General features: G+C 40.7%; 1 protein-coding gene across 1 annotated transcript in view; it reads right to left on the reverse strand.

Moving 5' to 3' along the window:
- The window catches only part of pde4dip (phosphodiesterase 4D interacting protein), a 367,097-nt gene extending 339,570 nt beyond the window's left edge, over nt 1-27,527 (reverse strand). Inside the window, exon 1 of the mRNA XM_078407559.1 lies at nt 27,248-27,527. Within this exon, the coding sequence (XP_078263685.1) occupies nt 27,248-27,378 (131 nt within the window). The 5' untranslated portion in view covers nt 27,379-27,527. The remainder of the gene's footprint in view (nt 1-27,247) is intronic.
- Between the last annotated feature and the right edge of the window lie 276 nt (nt 27,528-27,803).

The following is a 27,803-nucleotide window of genomic DNA, read 5'->3' on the forward strand; positions in this document are numbered from 1 at the left end:
TATAGGTGGAGACAGGAAGATAGAGAGAGATCTGGGAAGGAGGAGGGGAAGGGAGGGACAGAGGAGCTATCTGAAGTTGGAGAAGTCAACGTTCATACCACCGGGCCGCAAACTGCCCAGGCGAAATATGAGGTGCTGCTCCTCCAATTTCCGGCGGGCCTCACTATGGCACTGGAGGAGGCCCATGACAGAGAGGTCAGACTGGGAATGGGAGGGGGAGTTAAAGTGCTGGGCCACCGGGAGATCAGTTGCATTAATGCGGACCGAGCGCAGGTGTTCAGCGAAGCGATCACCAAGCCTGCGCTTGGTTTCGCCGATATAAATAAGTTGACATCTAGAGCAGCGGATGCAATAGATGAGGTTGGAGGAGGTGCAGGTGAACCTCTGTCTCACCTGGAAAGACTGTTTGGGTCCTTTGATGGAGTTGAGGGGGGAGGTAAAGGGACAGGTGTTGCATCTCGTGCGGTTGCAAGGGAAAGTGCCCGGGGTTAGGGTGGTTTGGGTAGGAAGGGACGAGTGGACCAGGGAGTTGCGGAGGGAACGGTCTCTGCGGAACGCAGAGAGGGGAGGGGATGGGAAGATATGGCCAGTGGTGGGGTCCTGTTGTAGGTGACGGAAATGTTGGTGGATGATATGTTGGATCCGCTGGCGGGTGGGGTGGAAGGTGAGGACGAGGGGGATCCTGTCCTTGTTGCGAGTGGGTGGAGGGGGAGCAAGAGCGGAGCTGCGGGATGTAGAAGAGACCCTAGTGAGAGCCTCATCTATAATGGAGGAGGGGAAGCCCCGTTTTCTGAAAAACGAGGACATCTCGGAAGCCCTAGTCTGAAACACCTCATCCCGGGCGCAGATGCGGCGTAGACGGAGGAATTGGGAGTAGGGGATAGACTTTTTGCAGGGGACCGGGTGGGAAGAAGTGTAGTCCAGATAGCTGTGCGAGTCGGTGGGCTTGTAGTAAATTTCCGTCACTAGTTTTTCTCCTGTGATGGAGATGGTGAGGTCCAGAAACGGGAGGGAGATGTCAGAGATAGTCCAGGTATATTTAAGGGCAGGATGGAAATTGGAGGTGAAGTGTATGAAGTCGGTGAGTTCTGCATGGGTGCAAGAGGTAGCACCAATGCAGTCGTCGATGTAGCGGAGGTAGAGTTCGGGGATGGGGCCAGTGTACGTCTGGAACAGGGATTGTTCGACGTACCCGACAAAGAGGCAGGCGTAGCTAGGGCCCATGCGAGTGCCCATAGCTACGCCTCTGGTTTGGAGGAAGTGGGAGGAGTCAAAGGAGAAGTTGTTGAGGGTAAGAACCAGCTCTGCTAGGCGAAGGAGAGTGTTGGTCGATGGGGATTGGCTGGTTCTACGGTCGAGGAAGAAACGGAGGGCTTCAAGACCATCCTTGTGGGGGATGGAAGTGTAGAGCCACCAAGAAGCTTTCACTACCAAGCTGCAATATTTATAATGGAAGACAACTGCACAATATCTTCAATATTTGGACTGAGTTTGGGCAGTCTCTTATTTGCTGCAGCCATTCTATTAGCAATAACTAAAAAGGAGTTTTACTTCACCTTAAACGTTGGTAGTTTATCTAAAAAAAAAACCTCCGTTCAAAGTTCTGGTAGTGGAGGAATCCAACTTGCGACAATCTTTGCTGTCATTTTAAATACAGCAATATTTTGGTTCATTTATACTCATAGGGCATGTGTATTGTAAGTATATTAATGAGTCAAATATTGGTCCAAATATTGGTCCAAGCAGGTGATTCTTTCAATTAGCAGATTGAAAGGATTGCTTAGAATTTCCTGGAAGCATTGAATGGCACATATTCATTGCCAATTTATCCATTAAGTGTGAATTCATTTTGAATGGATTATCAAGTGAAAACTGACCAATTAAAGCTAGTTTTAAACTTAAATAAAGTCACATTAAAGGACAATACAAAATAGCTTAACTATATTCAATAAAACCCAATTTAAAAGGGATAAATAAATTGAAACTTGAAGCCCTCCTTTGCAGATGTTCCTTTCCTTCAAATGAATGAAGCTACAAAACCTGCACCAGGAATAAGATCAGTAGGCAGATTCCCTTGCAAAACTGCTGCAAACTTGCAGGAAACAGTCACTCTGTGTCTGGCAAGATTTTTATTATAACTGTACCTCGCCCTACTTGTGCATGTGACAATAAACCAAACTCGACTTGGACAAGGTCAACATGAAAGTGCAGTGGGGGATATCATCAAACATTTATCAGGAAATCCTACACTTTATTGCCCTTGAGAATGGAAGCCTGCAGCTTTCCTGACACTTAGAATGAATGCTTACAGTTCCACATTTAGGTGCTGGTGTTTCTCAGGAAAATACAGCCCATCATGCTTTTAATAGCGCATTCTTTCACGGAAGACAGTTTTTACAGAGGGATAAAATATCATTAAGAGTAATTCCTACGCACGTTCTTTGATGAGTAAACAGAAGGAGTGGACAAGTAAAACGCAGTTGATTTGTGTGGATTTTAAAATAATATTCTACATAATTGTTCCCAAAATTGAACCTCATACAGAAAAGGGAATAGTTGCTTGAATATAAAACTGAATTTATGAAGGAAATAAGCAGAATTGTAAAAGGATGTTTTTCCAACTTGAAAGGGATAGACATATATTTTCCTAAGTATGGTGCCAGTTGTTTTTTGATATACAGTAAACCCACAATTTAGCGCACCCCTTTATAACGGATTTCGGCTATAGGATGGACCTGCTGACACCACACCAGCTCTCTCCGCCTCACCTCCACTTACAGCCCCGGCTTCCAAAGCCACCCCTGGCTCGCAAGGTGCACCAACTAACTAGTTAACTATTTCACTGATACCTTATGTGAATAGTTATAGTGCCATTGCAATAAGATAATTTTCTGGCCATCTCTGTTTTCTGTGCACTCATGAAGCAAATGCAAAATCTGAAGACAACAACACAGTTCCAAATATAGTTAATAGTATCCTGAGGATAACAAGAAGAGTTGAGTATAGGAGCAAAGAGGTCCTTCTGCAGTTGTACAGGGCCCTAGTGAGACCGCACCTGGAGTACTGTGTGCAGTTTTGGTCTCCAAATTTGAGGAAGGATATTCTTGCTATTGAGGGCATGCAGCGTAGATTTACTAGGTCAATTCCCGGAATAGCGGGAATGTCATATGTTGAAAGACGGGAGGGACTGGGCTTGTATACACTGGAATTCAGAAGGATGAGAGGGGATCTTATCGAAACATATAAGATTATTAAGGGGTTGGACACGTTAGAGGCAGGAAACATGTTCCCAATGTTGGGGGAGTCCAGAACCAGGGGCCACAGTTTAAGAATAAGGGGTAGGCCATTTAGAACGGAGATGAGAAAAAACTTTTTCAGTCAGAGAGTTGTAAATCTGTGGAATTCTCTGCCTCAGAAGGCAGTGGAGGCCAATTCTCTGAATGCATTCAAGAGAGAGCTAGATAGAGCTCTTAAGGATAGCGAAGTCAGGGGGTATGGGGAGAAGGCAGGAACGGGGTACTGATTGAGAATGATCAGCCATGATCACATTGAATGGTGGTGCTGGCTCAAAGGGCCAAATAGCCTACTCCTGCACCTATTGTCTATTGCCTATTGTCTATTGAAGGCAATTAGTTCAAAGACCATAGCTTACCGTTCCGTCAGTTTTCTTAAAAAGTTTCAGTCTTCGGCTGCTTTTGGGAGAGGTTTGTTTTCTGTATTTGTCAGTTACAAATTTTCGATACTTTCAGCATTATACTCTGCAGTCATGAATCATTTGTGTAAATGAGACCAAACAGATAATTCAGCCTTCTGGAATGAGGGCTTGCGAAATTCTGAGTAAAATTAACATAAATATAAGCACTGCTATGTATTTCCAAGCCATCAAAAAATACAAGCAATACTTGGTGGTTAAACAATTGTGGAGAGAGCAACCAAATTAATGAAGTCTCTCAGTGCACAGACACTGACTGATCAGCTGTGTGGTATCAACATCCTTTGTTTTCCAAATTTCTGATGCCTACTATATCTCACTTCTACATTGGGTTTATTTCTATTTCACAAAGTGATTAGGATCAGCATCAAAGATTACTATAACAGTACTATAACAGTACTATATGTTACTATAACAGTACTCAGAACTTTTCATTGTATTCTAATGAATTATTCTGCCAATAAACCATTTTTAGATTTAGATTTTTAGATTTAGAGATACAGCGCAGAAACAGGCCCTTCGGCCCACCTTGTCCGCACCGTCCAGCGATCCCCGCACACTGACACTATCCTACACCCACTAGGGACAATTTTTACATTTGCCCAGCCAATTAACCTACTTACCTGTACGTCTTTGGAGTGTGGGAGGAAACCGAAGATCTCGGAGAAAACCCACGCAGGTCACGGGGAGAACATACAAACTGAGTCTCCGGCGCTGCATTCGCTGTAAGGCAGCAACTCTACCGCTGCGCCACCGTGCCGAACATAATACAGAGCATATGCATAATACAGATGCAGAGCATAATACAATTTTGGCTAGTAATCTTCTGGTACTTAGTCCACACCATGTCAGATTATGGAACTGGAGGTGGCCTCAGACAAAGTGAAACTTTAAAAAAAAGTTTAAGGAAGACATTAAAACTTAAGAGTTTCCACAAGATGACGTTTCATTCATACAAAATAAATTTTCTTTGCAACAGTGGTCGTTTCATAGCAATTATGATTTACCATGTTGTAAATTTCACTTATACTTCCTGACAAATTTAATGGTTACATTACTCAACTTCCTTTCTACAATGTGTTTCAATAACAAGGCACCCACACAGGGCAGATCTGGCTACGGCTACCTGATTTTATTCTTTAACCCTTCGCAGCTGGGCCTTTGCAACTTGATGTCCAATTTTCTCCATAACAAGAGTATATAATTAAGAAACGATAATTTCTTAATTAAGAGTTCAGCAAAACAGTTGCCGTGTTCACGCTTGGTCGCGCCAATTTCCAGGAAGCCACATTGTGAATACTAGATGCAGTAGATAATGTTAGAGGAGCTGCACGTGAACCTCTGTCTCACCTGGAAGGACTGCTGGGGTCACTGGATGGAGGTGAGGGAAGAGGTTTGGCCCAGGTGTTACATCTCCTGTGGTTGCAAGGGGTTTGTAGTAGATGTCAGTTACTAGTCTGTCTCCTGTGATGGAGATGATGAGATCCAGAAACGGTAGGGAGATGTCGGAGATAGTCCAGGTATATTTAAGAGCAGGATGGAAATTGGTGTGCAATGACCCGATCTATTTCTCTCATGATTTTGTACACCTCTATAAGATCACCCCTCATCCTCCTGCATGGAGGAATAAAGCTGGCCTCCCCAGTCTCTCCCTATAACTCAGGGTCTCAGGTATTGGCAACATTCTCGTAAATCTTCTCTGCACTCTTTCCAGCTTAACAACTTGTTTCTTATAGCAGGATGCCCAAAATTGAACATATTAATCCAAATGTGACCTTACCATGTCCTATACAACTGCAAAATAGCATCCTAACTTCTCTACCCAAGGCCCTGACTGATGAAGACCAAAATCCTTCTTGACCACCTATCAACCTGTGACGGAACATTTGAGAATCCATGTACCTTCACTCTTAGATCCCTCTGTTCTACAACACTCCCCAGAGCTATGCCATTCACCGTGCAGGTCCTGCCCTGGTTTGAAATCCCAAAATGCAACACATCACGCTCAACTGCATTAAACTGCACTTAACTCCATTCCTCAGCCCACTTGCCCAACTGATGAAGATCCTGCTATAATTTTTGATACACATTTAAAACACAGGAATAGGATTCCGTCAAACCTGCCTCACCATTCAAAATGATCATGGCTGGTCTGCCACAGACCTCATCTCCTTTTCTGTGCCTGTTCCTTATCTCCCCCAATTCCCCAATAATTCAAAATGTACCTACGACTTCTTTAAATTCCCACAATGATTTCACCTCAACAATCCTTCAGGATAGAGAATTCTAGATATTTACAAACCTCATGAGAAAAAGTTCCTATCACATTAGTTTTAAATGCCTGAACAAAAAAAAAGCTTCCTGAAGTTGATGACCAGTTCCTTCATTTTTCTGACATTGATGGAGAGGTTGGTGTCTTGACACAACGTTAGAAGCTCTCTAACTCTTTCCTGTACTCCACCTTATTGTTCGAGATCCAGCCCACCTCAGTGGTGTCAATACAAACCTTTAAGGAGTTGGAACAAATTTTGGCTGCACAGTCATGTGGACACAAGCAATATCATTGAATCATTGAGTATAGTAAACATTTGAGAAGGTACCTTGTGGGAGATCGGTGTTGAGAATTATCATGGAGGATGCTCTGTAGCCTACTCTTACATTGCGGTCTATGGGTTAGAAAGTCAAGGCTCCAGATGCAGATGAGAGATATGAGAGCTAGATCCAGGAGCTTGGAGATGAGTTTGGTTGGGAATTATTGTGTTGAAGGTGGAGCTATAGTCAATAAATTGGAGTCTGACTTATATGCCCTGTTATCCAGATAGTCCAAGAAGGAATGTAGGGCCAAGAAGATGGCATCTGCTGTGGACCTTTTACAGTGATACGCGTTGCCTCACCAATACTCTCTACAATTCTAAAAGTACTTCCCCATTTCTAAACTCTAACTCTCCTGCAATAACGCCCAATAAATTCTTGGCCTTCTTAACCACTTGCTGTACCGACTTGGAATTTTAAAAATCTGTCATGCCACAAGAACATCTCAATCCCTCTATGCTTTCCTCATCTGCAAACAAGTAATGCAATGATGTGAGTTCTGTCAGAAGATCTGAAATAAATTGCACATAATACTTCACCATGTATAGGAGTAATCTTAGCTCTGCTATATTCTTATGCTTAGGCATACTAGTAATACCATCTATTTCTTTCCTTCTCTATTTGAATGCCATTGGCATTGACCAAGCCAAGGTGCATTGATTCTCAATATACCAATGTGGTTTGCTTTGCTTCAACTTCATCGTCAGCTCGCATAACGCACTGAATGCTGCCTCTGTGATCAGCAGATTTTCCTCTTCTGCACTCATCGTAGCCAACATATTACCATAGTAACAAAAGCAATGATCTACTGCTTGCAAAATTCTCTCCATACTAGCCTGGAAAACCTTGGAAGATTTGACAAATTATATGTAGTGCATATAAAAAATCTATAACTGGAGCCCTATTTGAATGTTGATAGCGAAATACAATTGATTATTTTCATACTATTTAATCGTACATACAAATGGGAGAAGTCTCATTTTGTGAATACCTTTGATCCTATTAACTCTCTGCACAATCTGCAAACTGGGTAGAGAATATCATTCATCATCTATGACTTTGTAAGAGCCATAGACTCTCACCAATTGGCCTGCACAAACAGCATCGGCATGGGATTGTCACCTTGCTTGATTTTTTACAAGCATGCAGTTGTCTTCTAACCATCAACATGAAGTACTGGAAAAAGCTTCTAATGGCATGTGCAGGTCACAGGAAAAACCTTAGTTCCACAACTATGGCAAAACTGTCTCTTATAGTATCACCCCACATCGCAAACTATACTGGCAGCAGGAAGGGAACCCAATCGCCATGGACACAATGCATGAGTGGAACAGGAGTCAAGGGCCAGATTCTGGATAAATCGCTTTGACTTGATCTTAAATGTCTGTTTGAACTGTTTCTTTCAATGACTAGAAAGTTCCCATTTCATCCCTTCCTCCATTATTATTCTTCTAAAAGTAGTCCTGACTTGTTAAGGTTCCAATTGTATTTACTCACACCACCTAAATTCTGCAGGGTACCTTTGTATCTCCTCAATGTTTTTTCTAAAACATGGGCCATTCATGAGGACACTGTTGGTTTCAAAGGTTAAAGAGTGTGGGGTAGAGAGCCTTTAGTTTAGTATAGTTTAGAGATACAGTGCGGAAAAAGGACCTACGGCCCAACGACCTGTCCGCACCGACCAATGATCCCCACACACCAGGGACAACTTACACTTATACCAAGCCAATTAACCTAAAGACCTGTACGTCTTTGGAGTGTGGGAGGAAACCGAAGATCTCGGAGAAAACCCACACAGGTCACGGGGAGAACGTACAAACTCCATACAGACAACATCCATAGCCAGGATCTAACCCGGGTCTCTGGCGTTGCAAGCGCTATAAGGCAGCAACTCTACCACTGCGCCGCCAGGCCTATTTGTTTAAAGACTGCAAGAAATGTAAATTGTGTTTTAAAGACATTACAATAGACGGCCCATCTGCTTGTATCTATGTGCTTCATCCCTCATCCCTCTCTGATCATTAAAAAATGGTTGGAAACAATGGGAAAGACTCTGTTATGCAGCATTTAACGTCTCTTATATTTGCTCTCTGTATTGCTATTTAAATACTGCTTGATCAGATTCAGGTGTGTTTATTCCCATATACACCAGGGTGCAATCAAATACAAAGTTCATAGGGTAAGCAGTATAATAAATACAACAATAAATATGACGTCTAAAACAGCAGAAATGGTGCGAAGAAGTAGTGCAAAAAGAATACCAAAATGCACTATGAAATAACCGAATGAGGTAGATTTAAGAGTAGGAATAAGTGATAACACATGAAAAGCAACTGTAAAATAGGTGATTGAATCAGCAGTCTGAAAGCAGTATGGAAAAAGCAAGTCGGGATGTCTACGCTTTCAAAGTCCTGTGTCTTCTCATAGAAGATAGTGGAGAAAAGGGAATGGCCAGAGTGGCAGGTATCCTTGAAGATACTTCTAGCCTTCCAAATGTAATTCACTGTGAAGAATATAGATATATACTTTTTCAGGCACGTTAGCATATAAGAATTTCATTGTTCCTGTATGTATCTGGTATATATGACAAATAAACATTCTTGAACAATAAAATATTAAATGTGTATATATTCTTTCTACCAAGGTTATATGTGCCCATAGGCAAATTAGTGACTCCTGATCTGTACTGAATTAACAAATCCGAGTTGTTCCTAAATTTGGATTCAGAGACCACTGGAATATAGTGAGGGAGGAAGTCACTAATATATCATGTGAATTGTGTTAAAATATATATATCTTGAGATGATGAGCGAAAATAGGATAAACTTAAATTAGGGGTGATCTGAAATAATTGTCAGTGAATAAATTATTTTTGAAATAGATTCAGTGTTATAGAGTTGGAGGTTACGAGTTCAAATCCTAACAAAGTTCATTGCAAATGACTCAGAAAAATAGGAACACTGCTTTAAACGCTCCCTAGCTCACTAATGATCTTCAAACAAAGGAACATACCACACAATCTACCTAGTTAATAATGTCTTCACCCTCTTCGACATGCCCGAGAGAAATAAGAATGTGTTTTTAAGAATGTATTATCCAAGATGTATGTACCAGGTTTAAATGTCTGGCAATGCAGCTTTTAATTCTCCTTTGGCCTCTGTAAAACTGCAGTGTGCCTTCGAGTCAGCATGCACAGGAAGCAATTAGATAAAGTGCTCACATTGCTTCTGGCAAGGAAAGTCAAAATATAATAAAAGGTTTAAAATGCAATGTAACATAATTCATTATTATAATATTGCAAAGTATAATGAATGGAAGTTCATTTTCAGACAATTAAATCTTCTCTAGTAAATTAGATTAGGGTTCTATTGGAAGCACCCAAAATAAAATAACTAAATGTTTATTTTTCAGTACAGATTTGCATAGGTGCTCATTGAAATAAACAGAGTTCCTCAGAGCTAGAATATCTTTTTGAAATTTTAGCACTTCTGAGGAAATTTTGTAATCTGTTTACCACCAGTGTAAGTCGTAAATTCAGTCTCAAATTGCCACTGATTTGGCAACTATTAAACTGAATGAACCATTAAATGTAGACTCTGCTTTCCTGAGTTTCCAGTTTGCTATTGTCCCCAGGCAAGACTTCCTATGGTTTTTTTTAATTTTCCTGCAAAAGAGAACTGGCCCAAATGAGGAGCAGAGCACAAGTTATCTGTCCTAACCAAATATTTTGTTTTAACCTTTAGAACTGAACTGAAATTCCCACTCTGCACTCATAATCATAATAGTAATTTATTAGCCAAGTATGTTTTGCAACACACAAGGAATTTGATTTACCACAGTCATACCAATAAAGAGCAACAAGACACTCAAATAAATGTTTAACATGAACATCCACCACAGCGACTCCCCTATATCACTCCTCTTCCTGTGATGGAAGGCAGTGATATTTCTAATTGCCAACCAAGTTTAAAAAGTCTCTTTTAAAGCGCTTTAAATGAAACTAAATAACAATTCAGCGCACTGAATGAAAAGCCTTTTTTTTCTCTCTCATTGATTAATATCGACAGTCAGGACTGAGAAAAGGTGAAGGAAGGACGTTTTACTGGCAAGGACAGAAAGCTTCAAGCTTTGGTACCATCTCCATCACTGCAAAACCTTTAAGAGAAAGTTATAATAGGTTTGGCAGATCCTTATTTCAAGGGTTCAAATACCTGGAAGGCAGAACTGACAGGCAGTTGATGGTTTACTTAGAGAGAAGTAAGCTCATTGAGGTACATAAAATCTTAAATTGCACATTTAGATACACTGAATAAGGAATTGTATTTGCCAACCACTCATTGCAATGATACATAAATGTTATAGTAAGAATTCATTTTAACACTCTAATTTAAAAATAATTACTCCAAGGGTGATAAATGATCCAGGAGACGAGGACAAAGGGATTTAGATTCCAGTGAGACAGATGACATAGGATCAAAGGAATGCATAACATTTTCACTCAATTATTCTAACTGGCTGGCCTCTCCTTTCTACTCTCTGACTTTAAGTCCGATAAAAGTTTGAAGCCTGTGTCCTAACACACAACTCGCCTGATTTACTGTCAATCTTGTGCTTGCTAATCCACATGGAGCCCTACATAAGCAATTCCTTGATCTCAAATGTCTTATCCTTGCTTTCTCATTGTCTCTCACCCCTCCCAATCTCTGCTATTTCCTCCAGCTCCATAATTCTCTGAGATTCCAAAATGCCTCCAATTCTAAACTTTTATAATCACCTCCAAATTTAATTGTTTCACTTCTGATAGACATATTTTCAACTGCCTAAGCCCTAAACTCTGGAATTACCTTCCTATTTGTATCAGACTCTCTACCTCTTTCTGTCTACAATAATAACCCTGTGAAACACATAGAAACATAGAAAATAGGTGCAGGAGGAGGCCATTCGGCCCTTCGAGCCAGCATTCATTGTGATCATGGCTGATCATCCACAATCAGTAACCCGTGCCTGCCTTCTCCCCATATCCCTTGATTCTACTAGTCGCTAGAGCTCTATCTAACTCTCTCTTAAATCCATCCAGTGATTTGGCCCCCACTGCCCTCTGTGGCAGAGAATTCCACAAATTCACAACTCTCTGGGTGAAAAAGTTCCTTCTCACCTCAGTTTTAAATGGCCTCCCCTTTATTCTAAGACTGTGGCCCCTGGTTCTGGACTCCTCCAACATTGGGAACATTTTTCCTGCATATAGCTTGTCCAGTCCTTTTTATAATTTTATATGTTTCTATAAGATCCCCTCTCATCCTTCTAAACCCCAGTGAATACAAGCCTAGTCTTTTCAATCTTCCCTCATATGACTGTCCCGCCATCCCAGGGATCAATCTCGTGAACCTACGCTACACTGCCTCAATTACAAGTATGTCCTTCCTCAAATTAGGAGACCAAAACTGTACACAATACTCCAGATGTGGTCTTACAACTGCAGAAGAACCTCTTTACTCCTATACTGATATCCTCTCGTTATGAAGGTCAACATGCCATTAGCTTTCTTCACTGCCTGCTGTACCTGCACGCCAACTTTCAGTGACTGGTGTTCAAGGACACACAGGTCTCGCTGCATTTCCCCCTTACCTAACCTGACACCATTGAGATAACAATCTGCCTCCTTGTTTTTGCCGCCAAAGTGGATAACCTCACATTTATCTACATTATACTGTAACCTCCTAACATCCTCTTCGCAGTTCACACTGCCACCCAGCTTTGTGTCATCTGCAAACTTGCTAGTGTTACTTCTAATTCCTTCCCCCAAATCATTAATATATATGGTGACTAGTTGCGGCACCAACACCGAGCCTTGCGGCACTCCACTCACCACTGCCTGCCATTCTGAAAAGGACCTGTTTACTCCTGTTCTTTGCTTCCTGTCTGCCATCCAATTCTCTATCCATGTCAACACCCTACCCCCAATACCATGTGCTCTAATTTTGCTCACCAATCTCCCGTTTGGGACCTTATCAAAGGCTTTCTGAAAGTCCAGATACACTACATCCACTGGCTCCCCTTCATCCATTTTACTTGTCACATCCTCAAAATATTCCAGATTAGTCAAGCATGACTTCCCCTTCATAAATCCATGCTGACTTGGACTTATCCTTTTACTGCTATCCAAATGCATCGTTATTACCTCTTTAATAATTGACTCCAGCATCTTTCCCACCACTGATGTCAGGCTAACTGGTCTGTAATTCCCCATTTTCTCGCTCGCTCCTTTCTGGAAAAGTGGGATAACATTAGCTATCCTCCAATCCACAGGAACTGATCCTGAATCTATTGAACATTGGAAAATGATCACTAATGCGTCCACTATTTCTAGAGCCACCTCCCTGAGTACCCTGGGATGCAGACCATCAGACCCTGGGGATTTATCAACCTTCAGTCCCATCAGCCTACCCAATACTATTTCTCGCCTAATGCACATTCAGTTCCTCTATCCCCCTAGATCCTCTGTCCTCTAGTACATCTGGGAGATTGTTTGTGTCTTCCTTAGTGAAGACAGATCCAAAGTAGCTGTTCAACTTCTGCCATTTCCTTGTTACCCATAATAATTTCACCCGCGTCTGCCTTCAGGGGACCCACATTTGTCTTTGCTAATCTTTTTCTCTTAACATATCTAAAGAAGCTTTTACTGTCCTTTATATTCTTGGCTAGCTTCCCCTCGTACTTCATCTTTTCAGCCCATATTGCCCGTCTTCACACCCCTGCAACAGTCTGTTCGAACTTCTACCATCAGGCAGACGATACAAGGCCTTCTACGCCCACACCTCCAGACTCAGGAACAGCTTCATCCCCAGGGCCATAGCTGCTATGAACCGGTCCTGCTGAGCCGGATGGTCACATCGCACAGTGAACCGGCACAGATCTACTTGCACTTTATTCTGTTTTAAAACTGTTCTCATTTGTTTCATTGGGTTGTTTAAATTAATACTGACTAGCTAATTAATTTATTGCATCGTATGGGAGGCGCATTTCCAAACTCGTTGTACCCCTGTTCAATGACAATAAAGATATATTGTATTGTATTGTATTCTGTTGTCCTTTGAAAGTTTCCCAATCCTCTGGCTTCCTGCTACTCTTTGCTGTGTTATACATCTTTTCTTTTAGTTTTATTCCATCCCTCACCCCTTGTCAGCCACAGTTGCCTCCTACTCCCCTTAGAATCTTTCTTCCGCTTTGGAATGAAATGATCCTGCATCTTCCGGATCATGCCCAGAAATTCCTGCCATTGCTGTTCCACCATCATTCCTGCTAGGATCCCTTTCCAGCCAACCTTGGCCAGCTCCTCTCTCATGTCTTCATAGTCCCCTTTGTTCAACTGCAACACTGACACTTCCGATTTAACCTTCTCCCTCTCAAATTGCAGATTAAAACTAATCATATTATGATCACTACCTCCAAGCGGCTTCTTTACCTCGTTCTCTTATCAAATCTATCAAACACATGCAACAGATTGCAACAGTAGGAGACCTAAATGGATGCACTTTGAGTACGTGTTCAAAACTCTGATCCAAAGACAACATATTGAAAAATTCAGTCCATCCTTCTTTACCATTTTAATCAATGACAGATTAAATATTTTTCATGATTATTGTGGCTTATTTACAGCTCAATAAAAAAAATAGCTACAACTGTGACGTCATGAAATTGAGAAACATAACATAAAATTAACAACATTCACATATAAATAAAAGGGTTCAAGAGTTTTTCAAAATGGCAGTAACAGATCAAAGTAACAGAACTCGGAATTGGTCATAATTATTGCCCACAGAAAACAGACCAAGGTATGTTTTAAACATTTACATTATCCTAATCCTATTATTATTTGGTTGGGCAATATCACACCAATGTGGAGCTTCGCTAACCGCTTTAGAAAACCTCAATTGCTTTAAAAATGATCTAATTGGAACCAGCCTTAATTTGTTTGTTTAGCAATGACATACTGCCCCATGTGCTGTTTGCAAAAAATGTCCTTGCATCCCACTGCTATTAAATAGCTGCTGACGATAGTGCTGAGGGCACAGTTTTCACCTACGCTAGACTACACATTACGTATTGATGCTGACCAGCAATCCTTCATTTCCACTCAAAGTCTATTGTTGGCCCAAGGTTAATTTAGAAAGTCATTCATAACATTCTCATTCTTATGTTGGAGATGGGCTACTTCAATGAGGCGATTAATTTAGCCCTTCCAGCCTCAGCAAAGATTGTCACCGCAAAAGCTTAATATTTATTCTGCTACTTCAGTGAACCTAAATGCACATACCTGCCTAGCTAAACAGAGGTAAAACAGAAAGTAATTATATTTTACATGAGTATCATCAACTGTGATATACTATGACTTGTCTTGCAGCATTTCTGTCTGAGCTCACAGCAACAACAGTCCCATTAGTTTAGTTTAGATTAGAGAATGCAGCTTGGAAAAAGGCCCTTCAGCCCACATTGTATGTTTCTTTTCTTTTTTTTCCTAATCGGATGTGCAGCACTTTGGTCAATGTGGGTACAAATAAAATTGACTTGACCGCATCTACACTGACCATCGATCACCCATTCACACGAGTTCTATGTATCCTACTTTCTCATTCACTCCCTATACACTAGGGGCAATTTATAGAGGACATTTAACCTACAAACCCACATGCTTTTGGAAAGTGGAAGGAAACCAGAGCACCCGAAGGAAACCCACGCTGTCATAGGGAGAACGTGCAAACTCACACAGGCAGCGCTCGAGATCAAGATCGAACCCAGTTCTCTGGTGCTGTGAGGCAGCAGCTCTATTTGCTTGAATGGATCTCTACCAAATTCCATGCTTTAAGGATAACAACCCGAAACGTCACTCATCCATGTTCACCATAGATGTTGCCTGATCCACTGAGTTACTCCAGCACTTTGAGTCTTTTATTAAAAAAATCAAATTTAAACTTTGTTTATAAAGTGAGTGGTCGAGGGGCCAGGTTTAGTCATTATTCTTTTCATTTTCTTATTGGCTATTATACAGCATGTGGGATACTCGCAACCTTTTGACAAGTCAGAACACATCAAGAATTCATGGCTACAAAATAAGACATCAAAACCCCTCCCTGGAAGGGATTGTGATCCAGAACAATATCTCAGCAGGGAATATGCAACCTGAATGTTCTTTACTTATCTGGGCCACTTAAAAATTAACAAAGGAAATAATCGAATGGTAAACATAAGTCAGGATTCATTCACAAAGAAAATTGGTAAAGTGATTTTGCAGTTTCATTTCACTGCACATTTATGTGTATGTGACAAATAAATTGACTATTGACTATTGACTCTTAGGGGGCTTAACCCTTGGCAGCATCCTTGATCTCAGGTTTCCATCAGGAATATCAAAAATAATCATAAAAAAAGCCCCAACTTATTGTTGATATCACAAAATGCTGGAGTAACTCGGCAGGTCAGGCAGCATCTAGGAGAGAGGGAATGGGTGACGTTTTGGGTTGAGACCCTTCTTCAGACTGAAGTGACCTGCTGAGTTACTCCAGCATTTTGTGATACATTCGATTTATACCAGCATCTGCAGTTGTTTTCCTACACAACTTATTGTTGAACTCACTATACAGACATATTTAAAACTACCCCTCTAATTAAAATGAACCGTGGACAGAGGTATATAGGTAAACATTCTTCAGATTACTGCCACATGGAATCTACATGAGACATTTTGCAAGGAGGAATTGTTTCTTTTATGTGCGTCTTTCTACAAAGCTCTGGCAGTAACATGCTATTTAAGTGTTGTCTGGAAAATGATGTCATTGAGGATACAAGAAAAGCCTGTGTGGATTTGAGGGTCAGAAAAAGCAGTATCACTTTCTCCTGACTTGGTAATTCTATACTCACATCAATATCAGTTTTTTTCCCCCTTTTTATCTGATGACTAAAATGCTGAAGTTAGTAATAAATATCAATAATCTTCTCAAATTCTTTAGACACCCCTGCTCATTAAATGTTACAATGATGGTAGAATTATTTCACTTTCATCCTGTTTGTTGAGGATCTTCTTGCCTTTCTGCTGGCTTGCGTGCATAATGTAAGAATATAATCTAAGCAAAGTACAGGATGAAACAGTGGAGTAAAGCGAAAAAAATGCAGGTGCTAGAAATTTAATAAAAGATATGGAAAAGATACATTGGAAAAAAATAGCAGGTCAGGCAACATCCATGGAATGAACAAATACATTGTTTCAGTAGTGACAACTTTACAAACATGGGAATCAATGCCTAAAATGTTATTCAAATAGACTTTCCATTGATACTGCATAACCTGCTAAGAGATAACAGAAAGTATCATACTTTCGTAACCCTCCCCTCCTCCACCGCTCCTCCCCTCCCCTTATATATATATATATATATATATATATATAGATAATCAAATACTTTGGTGAAACTACCCTGGTGGTAAGCAACGTCTGATGATAGAATTAAAAAAAGAGATTTCAAGTCAATGATCTTTTACCAAATCTGTTATCTATCTTATGAATAATGAATGAATGATACTTTATTGTCACATATACAGTACCTAGGACACCTAGGTATAGTGAAATGCTTTGTTTTGCAGACAACCTAGGCAGTACACAAATGTCATTTCGTGTTGGCTCCAACAAAGTTACAAAAGTACTGAAAAGTCCCGTCTACTGCCTGCCGCCGCACGTGGCAGCTGTTCCCCCCCCTCCCCCCTCCGACCAGTTCACCCTTCAATCTCGGCAACCCTCCACTAGCCCCCCTTTAGTTCTTGGCGACCCTACCATGCTGGGTCCTCCCCATTGCTCTCGCTGGTCCACCTCACACTTGGTCCCTCCTTGCTCTCTGCTGTGTGGTTCCCGTCAACGCCAGTGGATCGTGGCTGATTCAGAGTCGGCGGTGGGCGAGCCAGGTCTATCGGGCAAGTCCTCCATCATTTGTCCATGGCAGGGGACCGCGGCAATGAGCCAGGCTTGCTTGCCACGAGTGTTCCGCACACTGCTTGCCGGGAGTATGTGAAGGGTTTTGAGATACTTTTCAGGTGCAACATAGCGTTCACTATCTGAATTACCAACATGAGGAGATTTCTTCAATTGCCCAATTAATTTTTTTTTAAATCACTCAAATTTTCTTGAGGTATCATCTGTATCAGAACGTAAGATTGCTTTGTGCATTTTGGTTTAAGAGAACTTGAATCGGAGTCAATTCAAGAGAACATCCTAGTAATTAGAATGAGAGTCAATTACACCGAGTCTGATGGAGATTTACCTTTCACAATTGGAATGAAAATGTGACCAAATGTGTACTACTCTGATAATGTAGTTTTGATATAGCATGTGCTAAAATACAAAGTCTAATCTGTGAGTGAGGAGGGAGGGTGTGGGAGATTTAGTTTAGTTAGAGATAAGGCGTGGAAACATGCCCTTCATCCCATCAAGTCTGCGCTGACCAATGATCACCAGTGCATTAGTTCTATGTTATCCCAGTTTAGCATCCTATGCAGCAGGGAAAATTTACAGAAACCAATAAACCTAAAAGCCTGCACGCCTTTGGAAGGTGGGAGGAAACCAGAGCACCTGGAGAAAACCTACACAGTCACAGGGAGAACGTACAAACTCCATACCAACATCGGGGGTAGTCAGGATTAAATCAGAGTAGCTGCCACTGTAAGGCAGCGGCTCTGTGCCATTATGCCGCCCCACACAGTGGAGGGCTGGGGTCAATGATAGTGCAGGGAATTATTACCATACATTCCCATAGCATATTACACACAGTCTAACTACTACAAAAAGACAAGATACAGAAAATCAATGGGGGATGACAAAGTTAAAATCCTTATAAACGCTTCCTATTTATCAATGGTATAAAAAATCCTTCCTTGAAGGCATCAACTCAGAAAGGCACTAAAATACTGAACATATACAGCTGAGGAGATCATTGGGATGGTCTTTCAACAGCATTGTTAACTTGATTTCATCAGTTAAGAGCACAAGGACTGATCCCTCTGTTCTATGTTAAGAAATGGATTAAAATTCTTCTCTCCAGAGATCCTGCCCGACCTGCTGAGTTACTCCAGCATTCTGTGAAAACTACAGAATTTCAAAGTATGTTTCAATGAACCCCTCCCCACTGGAAAGCATGTTGAACAATAACAGGATTGCTCAAAATCAATGCTGCCCACAGCTGAATTGTCTGATAATATTCACTTGCACTGAATGAGTACTCACTTGGCTAATGGGATCTATGAAATCCTATCTTGGTAATAGTACCTTCAGGAAGGAAGCCCAGATGCTGCTTAATTGGCCACCATTTTTGAATTATTTATCTGCCTGAGCACATTCTCTCTTAAACCGCTTAGTACCTTCCATAAATGAATGAATCTTGAGTCAATTTGTTGATTTCTCACTTATTGCATCGAAAAACAGTTATGATGCTTTTCCTTCATGTCTTTCAGTTGTGACCAATGAGAAAGGAAAGCCGCTAATCATAAAAAAAGATATATTTTATTTCCTTGGAAGGATCCAATTCCAACCTTTTTCCCCTGTTTAATGTAATATCTGTAAATATGGGAATGCTAGTGATGCTATGCAACTGATTGTTTTATATATTTTGATTGCTGCTGCATGAAATGTTAAAATAGTGAAAATACTGCTTTCCCTTGTGAGATAAATTTTAAAATCAAAATCTGTTGTGACAACTCATACCTCTTATTTATTGATTATTAAAAAGAGTATGTACATATATTACAGGACACTTTTTACAAGAATTTATTTTCAGATCTGAGTCACAGAAGCAGGTCCTTTAGCCCAACTTGCCCATGCCAACCAAGATGCCCCATCTACACTAGTCCCACCTGCCTGCATTTGGATATGATCCCTCTAAACCTTTGCTATCCATGTACCTGTCTAAATGTCAATGAAATCTTGGTATAGTCCCTGCTACAAATACCTCCTCTGACAGTTCGTTCATATACCCACCACACTCTGTGGGGAAAAAAGTTGCCCCTCAGGTTCCAATTAAATCTTTTCCCCTCACCTTAATTACTATTAATGATTAAAGCAGATTTAGCAATGTCATCCCAATTACTCTAATTAATGCAAATTAAGTAATTTGTGTAACAATGGAAATTGACATGTTTAATGTCAGCCCTTACAATAATACTCCCTCCATCCTTTTTATTAATAAAGTACACAAGATAATGTCTTAATTTAGAAATGTAAAACACAAAGTGCTAGGGTAATTCAGTAAGTCAGGCAGTATCTCTGGAGAATGTGGATAGGTGACATTCCCGGTCAAGACCCTTCTTCAGACTGATTGTAGTGGGGGTGAAAGCAGGAGAGGAAGAGGTTGTTTGTAGGTTAGGCACTTAAATAGTCCATTGATAATTCAAGTTTCATACTGTTAGATTGTAAACTACTCAAATGGAATAGGAGGTGCTGTTCCTCCAGTTTGCATGTGGCCTCACTCTGGCAACAGAGGCCCAAGACAGAAAGGTATTTATTCACAAAATGCTGGAGTAACTCAGCAGGTCAGGCAGCATCTCAGGAGAGAAGGAATGGGTGACGTTTCGGGTCGAGACCCTTCTTCAGACCCAGGAAGGAAAGGTCAGTATGGGAATGTGAAGGGGAATTAAAATGGTTAACAACAGGGAAGTCCAGCTGGCCTTGGAGGACAGAATTTAAGTGCTTGGTGAAATGGTCACGGAGTCTACCGTTGGTCGTGCTGATGTAAGGGAGATTGCAATGGGAACATCGAATGCAGCAGATAACGTGAGAGGAGATGAACGTGAGCCTCCTTCTCACCTGGAAGGTCTGCTGGGGTCCCTGCATGGATGTGAGGAGGCACGGAGACAGGTGTTACATCTCCAGCTATTGCAGGGAAGGGGTGGTGTGTGGGAAACGATGAGTGGACCAAGGAGTTATGGAGATAGTGGTCTCTGTGGAAAGTGTTAAGGGGTGGGGCTGGGAAGATGTGACTCATGGTAGGATCATGTTCAAGGTGGCGGAAATGTCAAAGAATCTACAATAAGTCTACTACAAACATGCCTTCACCCACAGTTATCTGGACTATGTCTCCTGCAACCCTGCCTCTTGCAAAGACAATCCCCTACACTCAATATCTCCATCTGCTCCACATGTTCTCTCAAGATAAGGTTTTCCATTCTAGGATATTCAAGATGTCCTCTATCTTTAGTAAATGTAATTTGCCTCCTGCTGTCATAGGTGGATCACTCACCTGCATATCCTGTTTAGTTTAGCTTGGAGAAACAATGCGGAAACAGGTCATTCGGCCCACCGAGTCCGCACCAACCAATGATTCCCACACGTTAACACTATCCTATACATACTAGGGACAATTTACACTTATACCAAGCCAATTTACCTACATATCTGTACATCTTTGGAATGTGGGAGAAAATCAAAGATCTCGGAGAAAACCCACGTGGTCACAGGGAGAACGTCCAAACTCCATACAGACAGCACCAGTAGTCGGGATTGAACCCAGAAATCCAGTGTTGCAAGCGCTGGAAGGCAGCAACTCTACCACTGTACCTCCGTACTTCCCTCCGTGTCCCATAGTACTGTTCATGCTCACCCTCTTCCCAGATGTAACACGGATAGAGTTCCCCTGGTCCTCACCTTTCACTCCACTAGCCTCTGCATCCAGCACATCATCCTCCAACATTTTCATCACCTCCAACACATTCCCATCAAATAAATATTTGATATTATACAAAATCTTCTATTATGTTACCCAAAAGGAGAAACTCCATGAGCAACCAGGCTCAAAACTGGTTGAGAGAGCTGGATAGAGCTCTTAAGGATAGCGGAGTCAGGGGGTATGGGGAGAAGGCAGGAACTGGGTACTGATTGAGAATGATCAGCCATGATCACATTGAATGGCGGTGCTGGCTCGAAGGGCCGAATGGCCTCCTCCTGCACCTATTGTCTAAAACAATGCAGTAAGGGACAGCATCAGTTTAAATAGAAAGGATTATACAAATGGAAAAAAAATTGGAAATCCTCCAGGCAGATTTAAATGTATATACTTAATCAACAAAATATATTAAATAAGTATAAGAGGCACACAAAGAGAATATCAAAATAAAACTTGCTAGCAATATTAATTATTTTGGAAATACGTTCATAAAATCGTAAAAGAGAACATGGGTCCATCAGAGATAGATGCACTTAAAATAGTTAATGCAGATTGAAAGTAAATAAAATACTTTGGAAATGGATGAAATACCATTGGTAAAAGGGAAACTGAATAAAAATTAACAATCAATAGACAATAGACAATAGACGCAGGAGTAGGCCATTCAGCCCTTCGAGCCAGCACCGCCATTCAATGCGATCATGGCTGATCTCTCAGATCTCTCTTTATACCCCTCAGAATAAAGGTCACCCCAATCCCTGACACTGTCTGATTGATAGTACTACAAATCAGTACTGGGCTGTCAGGTTGTAAACATATATAACAATGACTTACAGTGCTCTCCATAATGTTTGGGACAAAGACCCATCATTTATTTATTTGCCTCTGTACTCCACAATTTGAGATTTGTAATAGAAAAAAAATCACATGTGGTTAAAATGCACATTGTCAGATTTTTAATATAGGTCATTTTTATACATTTTGGTTTCACCATGTTGAAATTACAGCTGTTTTTATACGTAGTCCCCCCATTTCAGGGCACCACAATGTTTGGGACACATGGCTTCACAGGTGTTTGTGATTACTCAGGTGTGTTTAAATGCCTCTTTAATATAATAGGTATAAGAGAACTCTCAGCACCTAATCTTTCCTCCAGTTCTTCCATCACCTTTGGAAACTTTTATTGTTGTTTATCAACATGAGGACCAAAGTTGTGCCAATGAAAGTCAAAGAAGCCATTATGAGACTGAGAAACAAGAATAAAACTGTTAGAGACATCAGCCAAACCTTAGGCTTACCAAAATCAACTGTTTGGAACATCATTAAGAAGAAAGAGAGCACTGGTGAGCTTACTAATCGCAAAGGGACTGGCAGGCCAAGGAAGACCTCCACAGCTGATGACAGAAGAATTCTCCCTAGCATAAAGAAAAATCCCCAAACACCTGTCCGACAGATCAGAAACACTCTTCAGGAGTCAGGTGTAGATTTGTCAATGACTACTGTCCGAAGAGGATTTCATGAACAGAAATACAGAGGCTACACTGCAAGATGCAAACCACTGGTTAGCCGCAAAAATAGGATGGCCAGGTTAGTTTGCAAAGAAGTACTTAAAAGAGCAACCACAGTTCTGGAAAAAGGTCTTGTGGACAGATGAGACGAAGATTAACTTGTATCAGAGTGATGGCAAGAGCAAAGTATGGAGGAGAGATGGAACTGCCCAAGATCCAAAGCATACCACCTCATTTGTGAAACACGGTGGTGGGGGGGTTAAGGCCTGGGCATGTATGTCTGCTGAAGGTACTGGTTCACTTATCTTCATTGATGATACAACTGCTGATGGTAGTCGCATAATAGACACATCCTATCTGCTCAAGTTCAAACAAATGCCTCAAAACTCATTGGCTGGCGGTTCATTCTACAGCAAGACAATGATCCCAAACATACTGCTAAAGCAACAAAGGAGTTTTTCAAAGCAAAAAAAATGGTTAATTGTTGAGTGGCCAAGTCAATCACCAAATTTGAACCCAATTGAGCATGCCTTTTATATGCTGAATAGAAAACTGTAGGGGACTAGCCCCAAAACAAGAACAAGCTAAAGGTGGCCACAATATAGGCCTGGCAGAGCATCACCAGAGAAGATAACTGGTGATGTCCATGAATTGCAGACTACAAGCAGTTATTGCATGCAAAGAATATGCAACAAAATGACTACTTTCATTTACATGACATTGCTGTGTCCAAACATTATGGTGCCCTGAAATGGGGGGACTATGTATAAACACTGCTGTGATTTCTACATGGTGAAACCAAAATGTATAAAAATACCCTTTATTAAAATCTGACAATGTGCACTTTAACCACATGTGATTTTTTTCTATTACAAATCTCAAATTGTGGAGTACAGAGGCAAATAAATAAATGATGGGTCTTTGTCCCAAACATTATGGAGGGCACTGTAAATCAAGCCAAAACAGAACTGCATTTCCTAAATTCCAGACACCAAGCACCATGTCATAATCATAATAGTACTAAAGAGTAAAGAGGTTCTTCTGCAGTTGTATAGGGCCCCAGTAAGACCAAATCTGAAGTATTGTGTACAGTTTTGTTCTCCTAATTTGAGGAAGGACATCCTTGTAATTGAGGCAGTGCAGTGTAGGTTCACGAGATTGATCCCTGGGATGGCAGGACTGCCATACAAGGAAAGATTGAAAAGACTAGGCTTGTATTCACTGGAGTTTAGAAGGATGAGAGGGGATCTTATAGAGACATATAAAATTATAAAAGGACTGGACAAGCTAGATGCAGGAAAAATGTTCCCAATGTTGGGCGAGTCCAGATCCAGGGGCCACAGCCTTAGAATAAAGGGGAGGCCAATTAAAACTGAGGTGAGAAGGAACTTTTTCACCCAGAGTTGTGAATTTGTGGAATTCTCTGCCTCAGAGGGCAGTGGAGGCCAAATCACTGGATGGATTTAAGAGAGAGTTAGATAGACTCTAGGGGCTAGTGGAATCAAGGGATATGGGGAGAAGGCAGGCACGGGTTATTGATTGTGGATGATCAGCCATGATCAGAATGAATGGCGGTGCTGGTTCGAAGGGCCGAATGGCCTCCGCCTGCACCTATTTTCTATGTTTCTACTTTATTAGCCAAGTATGTTTTGCAACCTACGAGGAATTTGTTGGGAATAAGTTCAATGGTTAGAGACCAAAAGATATAGAGAGACGCTGAAAGGTTAAGTAAATGAATGAAACCACACCAGATGGAGATCAATCTCTTAAAAATGTGGAGTAATCCATTTTTGATCTGGGGAAGATAAAAATCTGATAAAGGTCAATTAAAACATTTTTTTCACGGGGGAAGATTAAAAACTGGAGAAACTATTCGATGTGTGCATCCCTGTACATAAATCACTTGGGTATAGATATAAAAATCCAAGGCTAATAAAAATAAGCATGAAAGCTTACATTCAAACATGAAAGCTTTACATTCAAAAATGATGCTCCATTTAAAATAACAGAGTTGATGCTAAGTCTTTGATCTGAAACGTTAACTTTGTTTGTCTCTCCTGACCCACCGAGTATTCACTGTTTTCACTCAAGAAGCATAGTTTTGAAGAGACTACAATGATGATTCTTCCCCAAAATGACAGCAGCCCATAGAGTGCTAAATCATAGGATTGCATAAACATACCCAGAACCTCCACAAATTCAGAATTATAAAGAGTTTTTTGATAGAGACAAGACTTTTGGGTTCATAATAGATAAGGTAGCCAGGACAATTGCACTGGGTGGATACAAGAAAATACTTTGCAAAGCTACTAAGAAACTGAATTTCAAAGGCATGGAGTTGAGCAAAAAGCTTTTTAGAACTGGTTCGGGGAAAGATATTCTCACAATGTTTACCGATGAATAGCTCAGATCTCTAAGGCTGTGTTGTGTGAGTGGTTCTATTGACACTGCCTATTTGTCATTTGGGAAAGTGAGTAATTTCAAATTTGCAGCTGAAACTCAAATGGCAAAAACTGTGAAAGGAAGAGAGTTGGATGAATGAAAGGACAAATTTTAAACTGCAGAAATAATTATTTAAAAATATCCATCGCATCATGTTTTCAGAAAGCGAGCTTTGTTATATAAAGAATACTTTGGCATTTAATCTTTATTTTCTGCTTCGTTTCCAAATTATTGATTTCTATGAGCAACTGTACACTGATTGAGGATTTAGTTTCATATGACATTAAAACCAGTGACTAATGAATTCTGTTCATGTGGATTATAAAAAGGCCATTGCGTACTGATTGTGCTGAATATCCCATGTTTTCAATAAAACCTGAGTCATTCTATTAATTTGAATAGAAATGAAAACTGATTGGTATCATTAATGGACACACAATCTAAAATGCTAGATTTATGTTGTGTTAGGAAATTAAAAATCAACCCCATCAAATTTCTTTGGCTGGAACTTCCAACCAGGAAATATTCAAACAAACTTGTGGAAATGCATTCAAAAAGTTTTTTTTAAACTTTGAAATGAATATGATGTGATACAAATAAGTTCTTTTGAAAGACCATTTAAGGGTGAAGTTATCAGAAGCTTCAATATGGAATATTATTTCAAATTCTTATTGCATCATTAAGCCATTTTGGGATGAGTTGCTTTAAGGCTCCTTTATAAAAAAACAAAGAAAGAAAGCATAAAGTAATCCTTCTAAACATATTCAGGTTAAATCAGCTTGCTATCTTTGTAATGGTAACAGAACAAAATATGTTTTATGCATTGCATCCATATTTCTGCAACTCTGTTACATTCAGTGTCCTCGTTACATTTTCTGTGGTTAACGGAGAGAATCAGCATTAAGGACAAAATCAATGGTAATGTCAGACGCTTAAGTGATTAATCAGAGGAAGTAATTCAGCCAAATAACCTAACTTATGGATGGAATATTATCATTGCACTCATACCAAAATGCTTCTACAAGTAACAATTTTGTTTGTCTTCCATTATAACTAGATTCATAAAATGAAGATAAATTATGTGGGACAATGGTCTTAAGTACTACAGGGACATTTTAAAGCACAAGCCAAATCAAATCAAATCAATCCAGCAATTGTGCTCAGCTGAACCAACCAATCCACATCAAATACAATATCAACACCAGAGTAAACATGTTTGTCACTAAAGTATCCAGTGGAGTCAAAGGTTGAGAAGAACAGCTGTTTTATTACAACTAATGCTACATTAGTGCTAAAATCAAGACGTAATCTTCCAGATTGCTATTCCCATGATGTCAAAATTATGACCATTTCCCGACATCATCTTGCCTTTCCTCCTTCAGCCATGGTTTACACTTATCTCTCTTCCTCTTTTTACCTTGGTAGTGTAACATAGAACCTTGGCAATAACATAGAAATAGTTTTTTCATCTAGGTTTCTGGGTAAATTGTACACATACATTCAAGCCATATATTATGGTAAATTATATAACATCTTTGTGTATTTATAGTCTTAAATTCTCCTATAAAATTACATCTGAAGATTAAAACCAACACTTGTTCTGCCCTGTGTTTTGGTCCTTGAGAATGAACTGGGTAAATGTAAGGAAAAATATCTCTGTAGGAAGTGCTCCTCCAGATTTTCTTCCTGGTATAAAACACCATTCCAACCTTTCAGGGAGGTGTCACTTTTCCTTCATGAGGTTTGATTATTACTAATCAAGTAATAAATTAATCAAGTAATCAGGGTAGTTATACTAAATATTACTTATTGAAGTAGTATACCAACTATTTCAAATGTTCAACTTTGAAATGACCTTTAATACTTTCCATTATAAATTAATCAATTATGATTCCCTCCAGCGCTTCCATTAAATTCTGAGGAACGAAGGCACATGTAGACTTAAATGTACAACCTGACAGAGTTACATGGGGAAATTGTACCGTGCATGTGCTTATTGTTGTTTTTTTATTGCCCGGAGGCTTTAGAACGCAGGGTAATCAAAAGCAAGACTAATCGGAGACTACCGCATGCAACCTCCCAGAAAGAGAGAAGGGGGGAAATTCTACCACAGGAATGAACAGCCAGGGACTGCAGCAAAGCCCTTGGACCGCTGCCGAAATCACAACCTACAAACTGGAACCACATGAAGCATGGTCATCATTCCAATGACCATCAATCGCCGGAGGCTGGGTGGAGGCAACGTTCAAAAGGACTTCTCCGCCGATGCGTTGTTTTGTTTTTTAAAGAGAGGTGCTTACCTTTCCACGTTGCGTTTCCAAGTTTCATCCTCTTTCCAAGCCCAATCCATTCCCCGACCCCGGGCTGTCAGCGTGGAATATGTTCTTGCGGCATCCGGAGAACGGAGATGTGTTAATCCATCTGGGACCATTGGTGGAGGTCGCGGTGGGGAATATGCATGGCTGGGCGCTGGTGGAGGAGCTGGGGGGCACGGTTTGTGTGTGTGAGAGAGTGTGCAGCTGTCATGAGCGAGGCGCGTACACGCACAGGCGCAAGCTCCCCGGGCTTCGTTCTGCCCGCCCGATAGCCACAGCTGTCTGCGTGTCCCCGCATGCGGCGGGCAGGTAAGCAATGGAACACCCCCTCACTCTCCGCCCTTTAGGAAGTTCAGCCCAACACCCACCAAAACTCAGGGACACCTGGCCATCAGCAACTAACACACAACATAACAATCAGAATATTACACGGTCCAGCTTGCAAACAAATTAATTTATTTACATAGTCCCTTCAAGTATACCTTCATAGTCCCTTGAAGTGTGAACATTTGAAATAGTTGGTTTTAGACAATAGACAATA

This window comes from Rhinoraja longicauda, chromosome 11 (assembly GCF_053455715.1).
Source record: "Rhinoraja longicauda isolate Sanriku21f chromosome 11, sRhiLon1.1, whole genome shotgun sequence".
Taxonomy (NCBI): Eukaryota; Metazoa; Chordata; class Chondrichthyes; order Rajiformes; family Arhynchobatidae; genus Rhinoraja; species Rhinoraja longicauda.